Raw genomic sequence first — 16,991 nt, forward strand, 5'->3', positions numbered from 1 at the left:
TCGAGAAATGTATCTCTTCTTCTGTGGCAGCTTGTTAACTCATACGGTTTTCCTTACACCATTTATATCATCAACTTCCAGCCCCAGTGGGCGTTGCCTCTTGCACGGCCTTATGGATGTCGTAATGCATTGATTCCACATTTATGAATCCGTTTAGAGTTAGCTGAAAAACATAATAAAAGCATTGTTTACCTCAGTGGGCAGTGGCACAGCCGCGAGGGAAACCCACCATCTGAAAATGGGCCCGAGATGGCGCCAAACGGTGTCACTTTAAAGGGAGGCAGTATTCACGACTATCACTATGAAGCAGAGCGGACCTTATGCAGAGACTCTGTGCCACTGCCCACTGGGGTAAACAATGCTTTTATTATGTTTTTCAGCTAACTCTAAACGGATTCATAAATGTGGAATCAATACACTACGACATCCATAAGGCCGTGCAAGAGGCCACGCCCACTGGGGCTGGAAGTTGATGATATAAATGGTGTAAGGAAAACCGTATGCGTTAACAAGCTGCCACAGAAGAAGAGATACATTTCTCGAAACGCGTCTGGCAAATCGGCAAATTATGAACTGAGGAGGCTGGTGTTCGAGCATTTGCCTGTGTGCGCTGTGATTGTCAATAAATGTGAAATCCTATCTGCCGGCTGGTTTCTCTCTTGGGGCAACCTTTTACGTTGGATATATATATATATATATATATTGTCAAGGTACTTATATCTGCATTCATGTATAGTTAAACTTTTTTACCCGTAGGAACTTTCCTTCACAATATTTTTGACGCCAATATTCTTGCCCGTATATATTCTCCCACAACATTTTTGCTTCTGATATTCTGTCTAAACACTGGCGTTTCATGCTACATGGCAAAATGCCATTTCGTGCTGCTCTTAGAAAGCCTCTCAACATAAATAAATGTGGGTAGGAAAGTTTATTAATGTTTCACATTGCTAGGCCCTATTAAAAAAAGTCTATCACATTGTGAATCTGAAGTAGAATTATACATTTGTGAAAGGTACCATAGAAATCAAAATAAATAACTGTAGCGATGGTCAATTCCCTCAGGTGCTATTTATCTACTAGAACCACAGAACTTAAGGTGTAAGGCTCTGCAAAGTAGGGCCATTGGTTCTCGGAGAAAGTATCAAACATCAACTGAGGTCATTGATCTACTGTAGATAAATGGTACCTGTGATAGTACCCAAAGGCAAACTACCATTACTATAGGTTATTTGTTCTCTAATCGTGGCTCACGAGGTACCAAATACAATCACTGTACTTTACAATGAAAATGTGATAGCTGCTGATTAGGTGGTGTAAGGCGACAGTTGCTTGGTGGCCCTATGTGGGCCTAGATAAAAAACAAAAACACCCTTGTATATGACAACTCACCATGTGGATGTTTACTGAAAGTATCTGCCCTTTTGTAGTTTGAAGATGTTCCATGTTGACCATGGCTCTGGGATCACCATGAACCGGTATGTGTTTGAGATGTTAAAACCACATGGTAATCTTCCTCATATTTGCAGTCTAACAAGGCCATGACTGCATGATGCTGAACATGATTTAGCACTGAACCATGGGGGTAAAGGTGAGTTAGCGATGTCTTGCATGAGATTTGTACGCAAGGCACATCTTCCCGTACAAACAATTTCCGCAGATAACAACCAAGGGTCAATTGTGTTATATGTGTAATTTTCACCCCCCAAAAATTATTATGCATGGAAATTGCAAACATTTTCTGCTAGGGCATTGTTTCTTCCTGTTTTTGTGTGCCACTAGTATTCCCTATAAAGCCAGGTTGGGTTAGTTTTTGTGATTGATTTTAGTTGATATTACATCAAGATGTAATAGGATCCAAAGCCAGCAAGGAAATGGGACCCCATCCTGTGTCTTGCTCGTGAAGCATTTGGCATGCACTGGTCTCTGGTGCCCTTGCACCTGCTGCACTACTGAGATCTATGAACCTGCTTTGCATGGAATCCTATTTCTGGTTGAATTGCTCCTTCTCCAGTACCTCCACTGTGCATGTTTAATGTGAGGTCTCATGGTATGCTTCACGGTGCCTTTGAATGCTGCACTTGCATTAGCTTTAGGGGCAAAAATCAATTTGTAAAGAGTTAGGCTGCATCGTTCGAGCTCCGGTGCAAAACCTTAGCAAATCAAGGCCCAATTGTTCTGAGGTAATAGGTACTCAGATGTGGATATCAGGACTGAAGTACTAGACAGCGCCTTGAGATTCTCACGGGTGAGTAGTGCGCTCTACAAATTCCTTCAGTGAGTGAGTGAGATTGGCTACAAGTGGCAACAGAATTCGTTTTGCATTGAAGCCTTTTTTTTTATAGGCAGTCATTTAAATGGTTGGCCACAGAATGTATATGTTTGTGGGTGTAAAGCAGTTCTTGTTGTATATTTGTTCATGTCACTCAGACCACGTCCCCTTATAAGGCGAAAAATCGAAAATAAACATGTTAAATGTTTTTGCCCAAGGATCTCTGTTGTTAGTTCAACTTAGACATTTTTAAAAACTTAGAAGTCTATCGGACCAATATCTAAAGTACTTTTCAGGGGGAATGTGACATATGCATGTGAACGATGTTCTGTGAACGTATGGTAAGATACACCTAGGTGTAAGGACTTGCTTATGTCTGTGAAATATGAGTGGGTAACACAAGCATGCACCTGGTATTTTCAGCGGAAGTTAAGCATGTGAGTGTTTACACACGAGATTCAGGGAAGTGGTTAGGGAACTCCCAAGCAGATATTGTGAACACCCAGTCAGATTTAACTTAGTTGCAGTTCACAACCGTTATCGAGTACATTTCCCAATATTGAAAATCTGAAAAAACAAGTTGCGCATGTTAATAATAATGTCTACAAATGTCCCAATTACCACAGCTTTAGATGGGCAAGAGATATACAGCCTGATTCATGTACATGCCGTTTTGCGTGTCCCTAATAGCGAATCATAGCGATTCGCTATTGAGGACACGCAAAACGGCATTCATGTAGGAATTGCTAATAAAATAGCGATTCCTACATGTTCTTTATTTGCGAGTAGCAATTTGCTACTCGCAAATACTCCCCATTCATTCCTATGGGCCAAGAGGCCCATAGGAATGAATGGGGATTTGCGAGTAGCAATTTGCTACTCGCAACTAAGATAGCGATTTTAAGGGTGCCAGGGGTGTCCAAAGGACGCCCTGTAGCACCCCTAAAATGCACTTTTGGACAGGTGTTGCGCACACACATGTCCAAAGGACATGTGTGTGTGCTACATGCAACTTTGAAAAATGCTTTTAAAAGCATTTTTCTGAGTTTTTGCTATTTACCGACAGGTCTGACCTGTCGGTAAATAGCGGCCCCAAAAGTTCAAAATCGCTATTTCTTGATGTTTCATGAATAGCATTTGAGGAATCTCTATTAGAGATTCCTTAAATGCTATTCCTCGCATATTTGCGACTTCTTAAATAGCGATTTTTGCATTTGGTATCATGAATACCAAATGCAAAAATCGCACTCGCAAAGGGCCAGATTCTCAGAATCTGGCCCTTTGCGAGTGCAATTTACCTACATGAATCAGGCTGATAGAAACATGAGATATATTGTAAGTAGTAATTAAAATTCTAAATTGTATTTATATAGCCCTCACCATCCCTGGCGAGGCGTTGAAGCGCTTTTAGGCGAGTAGTACGCTACTCCGGAATTCTAGGTTAGAGTTTTTTAGTCAGTAGATTAGTAACATACATTAAACTGGATATAGAAACGGTTTAAAAAATCAAAACAAAAAATATGCCTGATTTCGTAATCTAAAACCTGTTTATTTTCTACAGTGAATTAAATACACATACATAGGATAAGAAAAAGGGCATACGAGTATTTTATTCAGGAACACCAGACACTAAGGGGCAGATTTATGAAGGCCTTGCGCCGCCGGTGCGTCATTTTTAACATGGGAAAAAGTGACGCACCGGCGGCGCAAGGCCTTCAGCCCCTAAGCCTGTTTCTCCAAACAGTCATAAGTCATGTATTGGTCGGATATGTTTAATGATCCAAATTTGATTAATTCATAAACAAATGCAGACAACAGGGCTTATTTACAGGCCCCTTGTGCCACCGGGGCATCACTTTTTATATGGTAAAAGTCAGTTGCGGCTGGCATGACTCCCGGGTGGGGGGTTGCTGGGGCGGGGGGTTTATTTAATAATAAAAAGAAACTTACCTTCCCGCCGGCCTGGTCACGCGCCGTCTCTGCTTCTGCTCTCCTGCAGGAGGAGGAAGCAGGCAGCCAGGCTCCCACCCCTAAGCCAAGACGCCGCCCAGTCTGGGGCTAATGGCCCGGCCATGTTCTCCACATGGAGAAGGGTAGAGTGTGCATGACTAGTTTGGTCGTCCCCAGAGGGCAAACCAAACCAGTCATGTGCACTCAGGAGTGGCCACACCACTCCTCCCCTGCCCAGTCCTGCATGCAGAGCAGCTCCGCCCACCCACAACCAATCCCCTCTGCGTTCTAACAGTGCGAGAAGCAGAAATATAAAATAGTAGTTATTACCATCTTATGTTTCTGCTTCTCACACTGCAAGAAAGCAGTGGGGCGTCGCTCCTCTGCCCTTGTGGAGGAGTCATCCCTGGAAAAAGTGATGCACCGGTGGCGCAAGGGGCTTGCAAATAATACACATAATGTATGACTCGCAGGTTACTCCTGTCTTATTGAACTAGGCCTTATGTTCACATGTCATATCGCTAGCCTTCTCGCCTACACTTACCCCGGACCCAAAAGAAGAGTGCATGCATTCAGCGCCGCCATATTGGCTCACATCTGTAGATATGTCACTCACGATACAAGTGGTTCTCCAGAAACCATCACAGTGGGATCTCAGACGCAACATCACTCAGCAAACGTTTCATATGCTTTTGTTGTATTCACCACACTTTCTGTACTTTGAAATCAACATATTCACTAGCAGCGTCTTAAATGAATGAGTTTTATGTCAAAATCCAGACTTGCTTTCACATGATGTTGACAAACTCTCGATAAACGTGCTTATTACAGAAGACGTTCAATATAAAACTTAAGTGGCATTGACATACATCTACACAGATATCATTCACTGTTTGGAATGCTATTGTGCTCCCAGAAACCTATCAGGCACTTGCAGTTAGCCCTTGATTTAAAATAGCAAATAAAATAAAAGTTGGCATTAGATTTCCATACAGATGTTAGTGTGAACGTAATCACACGCCATCTTGTGACACTATTAATGTAGGACTAATTCATTTTAGTATTATCAAAGGTGTCAAATATATCTGGAATGTCATAAAAATAACTAGTACAGTTATTGTATAGTAGTAATTCATACATTGTGTGCTTCTCACCCAGTTTTGTTAAGGTTACCCGAGATGTACCAACCAACTTTGCATAATTTTTTGTTGGGTCATCAAAGCACAAAGCACCTTCATTGCAACAGTACCAGGGCCTTATTTAAGCCACCTGACATATGTGTTTCTTCTGATGTGTGGAAGGCAGCGCTACAAATCTAGCCTGGTTCTCTAAAGTCATTAATAGGAAAATAAAATTTCAATTACATATCTAAAATATTGTAGTTTGAGGGTTTCACAGATTGAAGGCAGCCCCTGATTAATGAGGGCTCCATACTGGTCATTCTCCCCATTTCAGCTTGCAGACAGCAGCGTGCCTTCTTCTTCATTCGGCCATTGTTGCCGCAACCCGTTGTGGCAGGCACGTTTCTCGGCAGCGGCTCTAAAACATGTTTAATGTAGTACCGTCCTGCTGCATTCTGGGAAAGATCTCATACGATTGAACAGCACCGATGACAGGTCAGACGGCCCCCCTTCTTCTTCTTGGGGTGAAAAATTGTTAAGATGGCTTCGTCGAACACTGTCTTGAGGCCTTTCTGCGTCAGGGCGGAGCATTCCACGTAGCACTGGGCACCGATCTGCAACACAGGAAGCGAGAAAGGCGCGTGAGAGGTGGCGGGAAAGTTCACATTCGAATAAACACACTTATGAAATATATTGCTTTATAACCTGAACTCTAACACGAAATGTAAATTGATGTAAATTGATGCATTACTCTCGGTGAAATTAAATCTTACTATATTGTAGCTCTTAGGATTTTACAGCCAGATTCATCAAGGGAAATTGCGCTCACAAAGGGCCAGATTCTGAGAATCTGGCCCATTGCGAGCGCAATTTTTGCATTTGGGATTCATCATCCCAAATGCAAAAATCGCTAATATAGAATTCTCAATTTTGCGAGGAATTGCATTTAAGGAATCTCTATTTGAGATTCCTTAAATGCAATTCATGAAACATTTAAAAATTGCGAATTCGAAATTTCGGGCCGCTATTTACCGCGAAGTCAAACCTCGTGGTAAATAGCGGAAACTTAGAAAAATGCACTTAAGAGCATTTTTCTAAGTTGTATGTTACACACACACATGTCCTTGGGACATGTGTGTGCGTAACACCAGCGTCCAATATCATTTCAGGGGTGCAACAGGGTGTCCTTTGGACACCCCTGCACCCTTGAAATCGCAAACTCAAAATGCGAATCGCTAATAGCGATTCGCACATTGATATGTGTTCCCATTTATTCCTATGGGCCTTTAGGCCCATAGGAATGAATGGGGAGTTATTCCTTATTTGCGATTAGCAATTAGCTAATCGCAAATAAGGAAGCTGTAGGAATCGCAATAAATATTGCGATTTCTACTTGAATCCCGTTTTGCGAGTCTGTAATAGCGATTCCTTAATAATCGCTATTACAGACTCGCAAAACATGCCGATGATGAATCTAGGTGTTAGTGTGTTATTATGAAATACGCAATCTTCATAATTTTATTCTTATGTAATGCATTATTTGGCGCTTTAGGGAGTAGAGTTGGCTTTTACTTGCATATGCTTTTTAAAGTTTAGTTGGGCGAACAGAGGGGTATATATTGACAAGCCCCTATCACCACAGGGACGTCACTTTTCATGACATTCCTGTAGCGATAGGAGCTTTGCCTTATTTACAAGGCAGCAGCTTAACTCTGCCTTGTAAATAAGGACCCCATACATGCAATGCTTAGCGTGAAAGGGGAGGGCAATGGGTGTTGCAGTGGGCGTTCCACCGCAACACCCATTGATTCTGACGCTGACCCCTATTTACAAGGGAGGCGTAAATAGGAGGACTCGCTTATGACCAGGGAAAACCTGGTTTTACCCCGGGACAACGTGGATAAATGTTTAATTAGCATGCATATTCTTGATTGAAGTTGATAAATGCCACAGTCATTGTCAGTTGCTGGTCAAGGACAATCCAATAGCAAAGTCTGCAATGCTGTTTCAATTGGATGAAGGCCCATTAGTTGCCAGATTTATATTGGAATACATGTTAAATTACAAGACCTTGGCCTGATTTGCTAAATTTGTTGCTACACTGCTTTGCATTAAAAAAAATCTTAGAATTATGCCCCCTTTTCTATTTAGCTGTACAGTGATGCAGGAGCACAAAGAATGTGATGCAGAGCACGCTTTGTGTCATGCAAATCACTGATGTGCTGGGCTTACATTTAAAGAGTGAGACTAAGTGGCATAACACATCCAACATACTGAGCAAATATGGCAAGCCAGGAGAGAAAGGAGGGCATAAGCCAGAAGAGTCCAGTTCAGAAGGTGTAAACCAAGGAGGTGGGTATTCAAGAAAGTGCTACAAAGAGGTAGCAGATGTTCATGCAAGAAGGGGTGGATAATCTGACCTCAGAGGTGATAAAACATGAGAAAGATCCCTTTGCTGTATCCCAAAAGTGAAAAAGGCTGCCATCTGGAAAGGCCTCTTTGATAATGTCAATGCAATGACACGATGACTCTGGATGAATGTAAGAAGAAGTGGGGGTGATTATACATTTAGGACAAAGGAGAAGCTGGCAAAGAACATGAGGCCTACTATGGCAACAGGTGATGGCCCAGTCACCCCGCAAGAGCTGATGCCCAATAAGGTGGCAACATTTTGCTCTTTGATGGATGGTGGAGGAAGTGATGACCCAAATATTGATGATCTAGAGGACACCATCATATCTCAGGTTGAGAAAATTGGCAAAGAAAAACATGTAACCAAATGAATCATGTTTCAAGACATAGGTGTGAAACATAACACGTCACACGCACTCACTATGGTTGTTGAAGTTGCATCTGGTTTGTGTGGGGAAACATCCTTTACAACGCTGTGTTTACACCGCGTGTCCTTTACAATGCTGCCATTACAACGCAAGTCATTACTACGACTTGCATTGGATGGTGCTATTGCTTAAGGAATAGTTTGATTTTCTATTCCAACAACTTCCCTACTGTTACGTGGGCTGGAGTTGGAATAGAAAATTAAATTATTCCACAATCCAGCGCCCTCCAACGCAAGTCGTTGTAACGACTTGCGTTATGAAAACTGCGTTGTCAAGTACCGCGATCAAAATGATCGCGTTGTACTGACATACATCCGTTTGTGTGGAATATTCCATTTTGAATTGCAGATTTACAATATCTGATGGGCAGCATGCTAGAATTGTATTGAGTGTTTTCGTACTGTGTAGTAACTCATGACCTTTGGAGCCAGGATCAAAAATGTACTGATAGGACATGGGTCGCATAATCCAAATTTGTATTGAAATCTATATATTTATTTTTTAGGTCGAACAGGAATGTGTTTGGCTATAATCACTATGGAAAAGTATTCAGTATCTCTCAGAGGAAGATTGTTACAAACATTTATATTTTTTAAAATATATTTTCGGATATAAAATACATTTCCCATGCTTCCCTCTATGCTCCTAGCTCTTCTGCTCACACACTGCCCTGCATCCTCCATGCCCCTCGTGCTCACACATTGCTCACTCTGCGCCCTGACCACTTAGCTGGTATCCTACTCTCTCTGCATCTTTTACCTGCATTACACACAATGCCTCTACAGAACTTTGTCACATGAACTACTGTTTGGGCCACAGCACCAGGGTTACACAGACTGATACTATTGGCCAAGAAAAGGGCTGGACTGGCCATGATTAAATCAGTGCGTACCTGATGAGATGGATTCATGTATTATCATAGGCTTAGCTGTCTGATTGAGGAAGTGTGAGAAAGTGATTGGCTGCTCTCGCCTTCCATGAGCTGCCTGCTATTTGTTAATCTGTAAACCACTTGTTCAATCAATGGGGAGAGGATGTGGTCAAGTGGCTAGGGCCGCCGATCTCAAATCTGGGTAACCGGGTTCGAGTCTCGGCAATGACACTCAACATTCTGTGATTCTGGGCAAATCACTTACTCTCCCTATGTCTAAGAAAAATGAATGTGTCCTTGTGTAAGGCAACTGTTGCTCGTGTAACATGCTCTGATACCTATCTAAAACTCTGAAAAAAATATGCTAATCCCCACAGCTCCTAAGGCAACATCTAAAGCAGATGCTATAATTACTTCACCCACTATGTTGAGCTTGTGGGGCAGATTTACAATAACCAGTTATTTTGCGTGACGTAAAAAAACCCTTGCGCTACCTTGGATGCGCCGTATTTACAATGTGGCGCACCGTGGTGCAAGAATGGAAAGATAAGTGACGCATCTTCTGACATAAAGGCAGCGCATTGCTGAAGTCATGTCGCAAGCACGACGCAACTCCAGCAATGATTAGGAATGCCTATTCCTAACATACTGCATCACTCCTTACGCCTGCTTCAAGCGGGCGTAAGGTTTTGATGCAGTGGCATCGTAAAAGTGACTCAGTGAAGTCTTGTAGATTTCACTGCATCACTTTTACGAGGCTTTCCTATGTCGGAATGTCCACCCTGCATACATTATACCTGACGGAGGTATAATGTAGCGTAGGGCTTTTACATCTCAGTAGATGCGTTACGTTGTAAATATGCTGCATAGTGGTGCATTGGTTACGACACCGCTGCGTCACAGAAGTGATGCAACGGTGTCATAGAAAATGGAGGACTGCGACCCATCAGAATGAACTGCACCACTTTCATGCCTTAGGAAATCTGTTGTCACCAACAACAGTGGCATAAGGCATACATTTCTCATCTAGTGAGGGAGGGCACCATCTGTGCAAGGGTGTACTATATAAAAGTAAGCAAGCCCTATCAGGGTATTGTCACTTTAGCGGGATAGGATTATAGGTTATTGGCAGATACAGTTCAAAGACCTAGCTTGAAGGGCATTGGGATGATGTGTGCATTTGCAGGTTGGTTGCGTTGCCATGTCCAACATACTTCATACTTTGATTCATGGACATGTATTACCATCACACTGTCCCCCAACTTGCCAAAATGTCACTTTAAATTTGCATAGTTGAGCATGTTAAATCTGATGACCTTGCGTAACTTTTCAAAGTCATGTTGCAAGAATTTGTTCCAGATTTTATGTGGCAAAAGCTCACAACATAAACATATCAAACTCAAAATTGGCAGTTGTCAATGATGATTAATTCTTCAGAAATGTCCTGATGAATATGGCCACTGCACTGATCTCAAGGATCAACATTGTGAGCTACAGTCAGTCCTTTACTCCTGTACAATTGCACATAGGGGGCAGAGTGAGGAAAAGTTGTATGTAACGTTTAAAATAGATGCACTACAATTCCCAACATGCAAATCTGTGATCACAAAAAAGATAAGACTGGCAGAAAGGTATCGTATATGATTGGAAACACGTACTAAAAAATTACTACTGTACCCTTAACAGTAGCTCCCCATGTCGGGGTTGGGTCGCTGGACGAATATTACAATCACAAGTGGTAGTAAACACACCACATATTAATAGAGTGGTATATACATCTGCATTAAAATCCTACATGCACAGAGGATTTGTTTTTCAATTAAACTCTCACAGCCATGATGATGCAGACATGTACTTCCCTTGCAGGCTTACATACCTTCATTAACAACCCTACAGAATGGTTTATTATGATAGGTCACCAAATGAAGAATCCCTAATAAGTGGACACATGTCTTTGCTACATATGCTGATTTTATTACTTATGCAGTTGTTACTTTTACCTATTCTCTTTGTACTATCTCTGCTCTATTTAGATGTGTTCCAGGGGGTTAATGGTTCGTTGTAAAATCATCACTTGCAGTTCTATTGTTTGTGAACTATATTAACTTTTAAAACTGAATACATAACAGTAAAACATCTATGACAGTGCACAAAAACAGCCAGTGGTACTGGAACAATTATAATAGTGGGGTGCTGTAAATATTGTTACATCGCTGAACTCAGAGAGATTCTGAAAAGTCCAAGCATCATACAAAGAAGAAGTGTTGCAAATGAGCCACACCCATTCAGCAACAGTGTGCATTTTGGAGAACACTGTTACAAATACATTACTAAATCATGGTGTAGTAGGCACTGTCATTTACACAAGCCCATTTTCCACTGAAATAATCACTCAATTTGCACAGACATAGTTTTACTGATAAAACTGTATAGCGCATAATGTGTTGATAATTGGTTTTAGAGAATATTTGTAATTTGTGCATCACTAAGTAAAGTGTCTTGATTTCTTTTTATCCTATTAAAATCTGTTTTTCCACCACACTTAAAAAATACAAAAAGCACTTCATTTGTGCTTTACTAACTGTATATTTATTTTGAAATATTTGTTCAGTACGTTTATAGGTATTTTAATGTTGTTGTGTGTTAGACAAAGACATCTTACAATTTTTCTTTTCACACCAGCAAGATTTTCACAGTTCACTTTATAAAATTCCCTCACTTTGCAGTCAGAGAAATAAAAGTAAACACCAATGTCCACGTAAGAAGAATATCCAGCAATTTATAAGACTAGCCTGACATTTGGCCTCTATATCTGACCAAACCCAGCAAACCTGACAAGATAAAACAACTTTTAAAGCCATCTTGAAAGCTCATTCTCCATCAGAACGCCCGCATGGTTACTCTCGGGGGTGCTGCAGCACCCTTAGCACCCCTACTTCCAGCACCTATGAAAACAACCAGTTTTGAATGTCTTGCCAAATGGGATGGCCAACATTTAAAACGGAGTTTTTTTTATAACACACTTTATTGATTTTTGCAACAGATCTAAAGGACTGTAACATACTAACTGTACAACAATGGTGCTGTATTCCTCAAATCCCTCACCCCCCTCTTGCCACCTCCCAGGGATATATTTACATATGTGCACTAGTGGGCGATTGGAGCCCTGACCTATTGTATGTCTGGATTTCGATGTCGAGTAGTGGCCCAATGGATTAGTCCTGTTGATGATGATGCCCCTGTAATTCACCCATGAACACCATAGTTTTGTGAGCCTCCGGGGGCTTCCTCAGGTCTCTCAGTAAGGTTGTGTCCTAGTCATGCACCAGTCCATTCCCCTCTTATATTCGGCAAGAAACTGTGTTGTTTCCAATTTCCATTGTCACGCTCTGTTACTCTTAGCCACAGCAAACCCCAACCATAGTAATGCCAGCAAGTAGCGACTCAAGGAGAGGTCAGTGTTGATATGACGAAGGGGCAATCTGGGGTTGCAGGGGATAAGATGATCTAAGAGATGTTCTAAGCAGGGTAAGACCCGTTCCCAGTATAAGCGTAGTTTTGAGCATCGCCATTTGGTGTGGAGGAAGTCTCCATCTTGAATGCTGCTGCGCAAACAATGGGGGGAGGCGATCAGCCTCATCTGTTTAAGTCTATGTCTCGTAAGGTATGTTCTATAATGGTAGTTAAGGTGAATGAGGCGAAGTCACTTGGCTATTGCTACCTGCCCAGCGATATTTCAGCCTCCCTTCAGTCTTCGTCCTCGAGCGGTCCTATGTTTTTTTCCCAGGCTGTGCGTAATGCTGGGAGGGTGTCAGCAGTGGCGGCTGGTGTCATTTGAAAGTGGTGAGGCATAAAATTATTGCAGTACTGCACTATGGCGAGTGAGCATAGCGAGCGAGGCCGAACAACTTGCATTTCAAGTAGTACTCTGTGTAAAAAATGCCTGCATGTAACAGCAAAGGCTTCCCATATTATCGTTTCTACTGGTGGAGTTGGCACACACTGAAACAACACGCGACAAAACTGTTCTCCAGTCACAATTTTGAACCATACATGGAGGCACTCGGTAAGGAATTCTTTAACTGACCCGTAATTCTGAAAAGTTGCACCTGTTTCTGTGCCCTGTTCCTAATAGCCTTCTACGTTTTCTCTTATAAGAACTTTTATTTACTGAACAGCATGGACAAGCTGGCTGCACGCTGCACTTCACTACACCCATTCTGTTCATGACCTGAGGTGCACTTCCCATACAACTGCAGAAAAACAAACACTAAATTCCTTGTTTTGTTCGTGTGGCAGTTTCCCAGTTAATTTGACAAAAATTAGCAATTTGTGAAATATTTGTGAATATATAGATGCACGATTTTGCGAAGGTTATATTTCCACAACAGAGGAACTGTTCTTAAATGAACTCTCCTTTGTCTTCTGCGGCAGTTAAAAATGTAGCTCAGCTAAAAGAATAGGGGCCATATGTATCAAGGAACCATTTTGCGATTCTGTAATAGCGATTTTTAAGAAATCGCTATTTCAGAATCGCAAAATGGTATGTATCAAGAAAAATGCAATTTTCTAGTGATTTCTTGATATTCCTTAATTGGAATACTTTCCCATTCATTTCTATGGGCCAGGAGGCCCATAGGAAGGAATGGGAATTTTCTCTCAATTTGCGATTCGCAATTTGCTAAAATTGAGAATAATTTCAAGGGTGCAGGGGTGTCCAAACGACACCCTGTTGCAGCCTTGAAATAAGCATAGGGGCACATGTGGTGCACATACATGCCCTTAGGGCATGTATGTGCGTCACATGGCACTTTGAAAAATGCAAAAATGTGCATTTTTCAAGGAATTCGCAACTTACCACCAACTAGAAGTTGGTGGTAATTTGTGATTCCTTAAGGCCATTTAGCAATTTTTTTTGCCTTCTTACATTGCATTTAAGGAATCGCAAAATGTGCGATTCCTTAAATGCAATCACCAAATAAGGAATCGCAAATTTTGCAATTCCTTATTTTGCATCGGGATTTCCTTCATACATATCATTTAGCGAATTCACATTTGCAATGGCTGAAATTCTGCGAATTTCGGCCTTTGCGAATGCGAATTTCAATGATACATATGGCCCTAGGTCTCCTCTCTCTGGAACAGCAAGTTGTGGAAAACACACGATACCGACATTTTTAAAAATGGGCAAAGGGAGTGAGAAGTTATGATTTTTTAAATAAAAGGCGAAAAGTGTCCATACAACACAATGTAAATCTCAAAAGTCAATGTTATTTAGGAAGCAAATATTCTCAAGTATCTTACAAGAAGTAGAGCAGGAAACGGACATTTATTTTTCCATCTTTAGAGACGACTGCAGAAATAATTCACACGTAGAAAAGAAGAGGGAAAAATAAATACGGACAAACGAGAAGCAAGAAATTGGATTTTTGGGGCCATGACAGACAGGCTTATTGTCCACAATAATTCTGCTTATCAGATGCTTTCTGCTAGAGGGAAGCCGTGAAGGAGGACGCCAGGCCGAGGAAAGAGAGGGAAGGCTGGGAAGAGTTCTCAAAGAATTCTCAATCCTGTCGGCGCTCGGAGTTGATATTTCAAATGCTAATTGCACCTTTTGAGTAGAGATAATGGGCAATGAAAGACAAAAAGACGTCACGGCAAAAAAATTAACATAACCATGCTTAAAGCACCATATGGGGCCACAATACCTACACAAGCCGGCGCAGCATATTGACCGAAACTGTAAATTAAGCACTGCTTATCACGCTCCCTCCCCTCTATAGCTGTCTCTGAGGCATGGAAACACACAAGTAATGAAGATTAGGAGGTATCCGTCATGCACAAGGAAGAATGCCGACGGATGTGTCCAGAACTTGTCATTAAAAAGAATCCCGATTTTAAAACCCATAGCTCCTAACAGATCTCACCTCCAGCCCTCGCTATCTAGGTCTCGAATTTTGGGTATATCTTAAATGATAGTGTCCTTAATAACACTGATTTTAAGGCCCATAAGGGAGTTGACATCCCACTGTGCGCTTGGAAGCAGCTCCGATAGCTGAGGTGTTATCACGGGTGAGGTGAATATCGAATAGTTCCTATCAGCAGCTGGGAGTGAAGCGGAAAGGCAATATTGTCTGGGAGGCTGGGACAATGCAAGCGATTAGAGGAGTTCATTTATTCCCAAGTGGGTTGGTGTCAAACGTGACTAAGGCAGAGCAATGGGATTTCCCCCACAATCGCGCCTTGCAGAATTACTTGGGGGGGGGGGGGGGGAGGTCGCGCTGGGGTGGGGGCCAGGGAATAAAAATAAATAAAAGCAAAAGAAAGAAACCTTACCTGACTGCCGGTCTGTGCAGCATCTTCTGGGCCCTTGACGCCTTCATTAGAGAAGCAATCCCACCCTCAGCCAATATTGGCGCTGGAGCAGCGCCAGGATTGACTCAGGGCACGGTTACTCTCCGCCCCCCAGCCCATTAGGAGACCGAGGTTTGAGCCTTTGCTCAACCCTCGCTCTCCTAATGGGCATGCACCAACCAGAGCAGACACAAGTGGGCATGACTGGGCACGGCGTACAAATTTGCCGACCTTCCCCACTCATGCGCACTTGTGCTGCTGCCTGCTGCCCCTGGTCTGACAATGCCTGTCAGTCAACATGACACAGGACTGCTCATCCCCTTCAGACTCTGAAGGGGGTGGGCGGTCTGACGTCATGCTGACTGACATGATTGCCATTTCTCCCTCGGCGTCTTTGAACTTAAGTAAACTGAGAGTTTACTTAAGTTCAGAGACGCTGAGGGAGCTGGGGGCAGGGGCATGGGGGGGGGCAACGCCCCAGCACCCTAATGAACGCACCGCCCCTCGGTGTCAGGTATATGATACACCAGAGAGCAATACATCTGTGATATTTTGTGTTCCCCCAGTTCCTACATTAGCAGTATGGCATCCAAGGGGTATACTCTCAGAGGGTCTCTAGTCCTGTAATGTTTGGTGTAAGAGCATGGCGGAGTACCGATAAAATTGGCTGCAGTGCAAGGTGTATTCTTTTTTAGTGTTTGATATGTTTTCAGTGTGAAATCCTCCATCAGGCCCCCTTAAAACTGGGTTTTAATCTGAAAAGTTTGACATGTGAGATTTTCGGGTCTGAAGCAGCACAAGAAAAGGCATGCAATAGCCATCTATCAAAGCGATGCAAAAATTCTGCTATATAGGGCTCTTGCATTGTGCATGAATAAATTAGTGCTTACACAAAGCGGGCACAAAAGACTGGCCACCCTAACAGCGCTACAAAAAGAAGCACACAACAAGAATCCATACTTGGGCAACAACCATGGAGATTCTCCTCCTGCTACATGGACAGGGCTTGCTTAGCCGAACTTATTAGCAGAACACCTATTCAAAGAAATATTAAATTCTTCCATGGACATCATTAGGAGTTGCAGCTGCGATCCCTGCTTTTTCCTTGTGACCCCTGGCACTACCTTTGCGACACCTGGCCTCAGAGGTGGCGAACACAGTGGCAGCTTGTCCTTATGGACGTTGGATGGGGGTCCACCATCTTTATTTTCCTCTAAATTTATTTATTGCACTAATAGTGAATAATATTTCATTATTCACTGTTAGTGTGATAGAAAATGGAGTACAATTAGCTGGAATATTACCTTCCCTGGCAGCCGAGGTAAGAAAAGAAATGCTTTAAAATGTATGTTCTGTGCGTGGTTGTGGGTGGGTGTGTGTTTAGGTGAGAAAGAGTATGTAAGTGGGATCGTGCGTGTATGTTTAAGCATGTGTGTGTGAGTGAAACTGAATTCAAAGGGTCTGTGATGTCACTTCTGCTATCCCTCGCATTTTGGTAAACTGACCTTCATGTGTTCAGACACTATGGGGGATATTCTCAAGAACGTGTGATAATCATTGCAAAATGATCTTAATGCAACTTT

The 16,991-nt window shown here is 42.3% G+C and overlaps 1 protein-coding gene across 1 annotated transcript in view; it reads right to left on the reverse strand.

Annotated features, from left to right (window-relative positions):
* Nucleotides 1–4,971: 4,971 nt before the first annotated feature.
* RHOJ (ras homolog family member J) overlaps nt 4,972–16,991 on the reverse strand; it is a 512,290-nt gene continuing 500,270 nt past the window's right edge. Inside the window, exon 5 of the mRNA XM_078660325.1 lies at nt 4,972–5,957. Within this exon, the coding sequence (XP_078516451.1) occupies nt 5,811–5,957 (147 nt within the window). The 3' untranslated portion in view covers nt 4,972–5,810. The remainder of the gene's footprint in view (nt 5,958–16,991) is intronic.

This window comes from Lissotriton helveticus, chromosome 9 (assembly GCF_964261635.1).
Source record: "Lissotriton helveticus chromosome 9, aLisHel1.1, whole genome shotgun sequence".
NCBI lineage: Eukaryota > Metazoa > Chordata > Amphibia > Caudata > Salamandridae > Lissotriton > Lissotriton helveticus.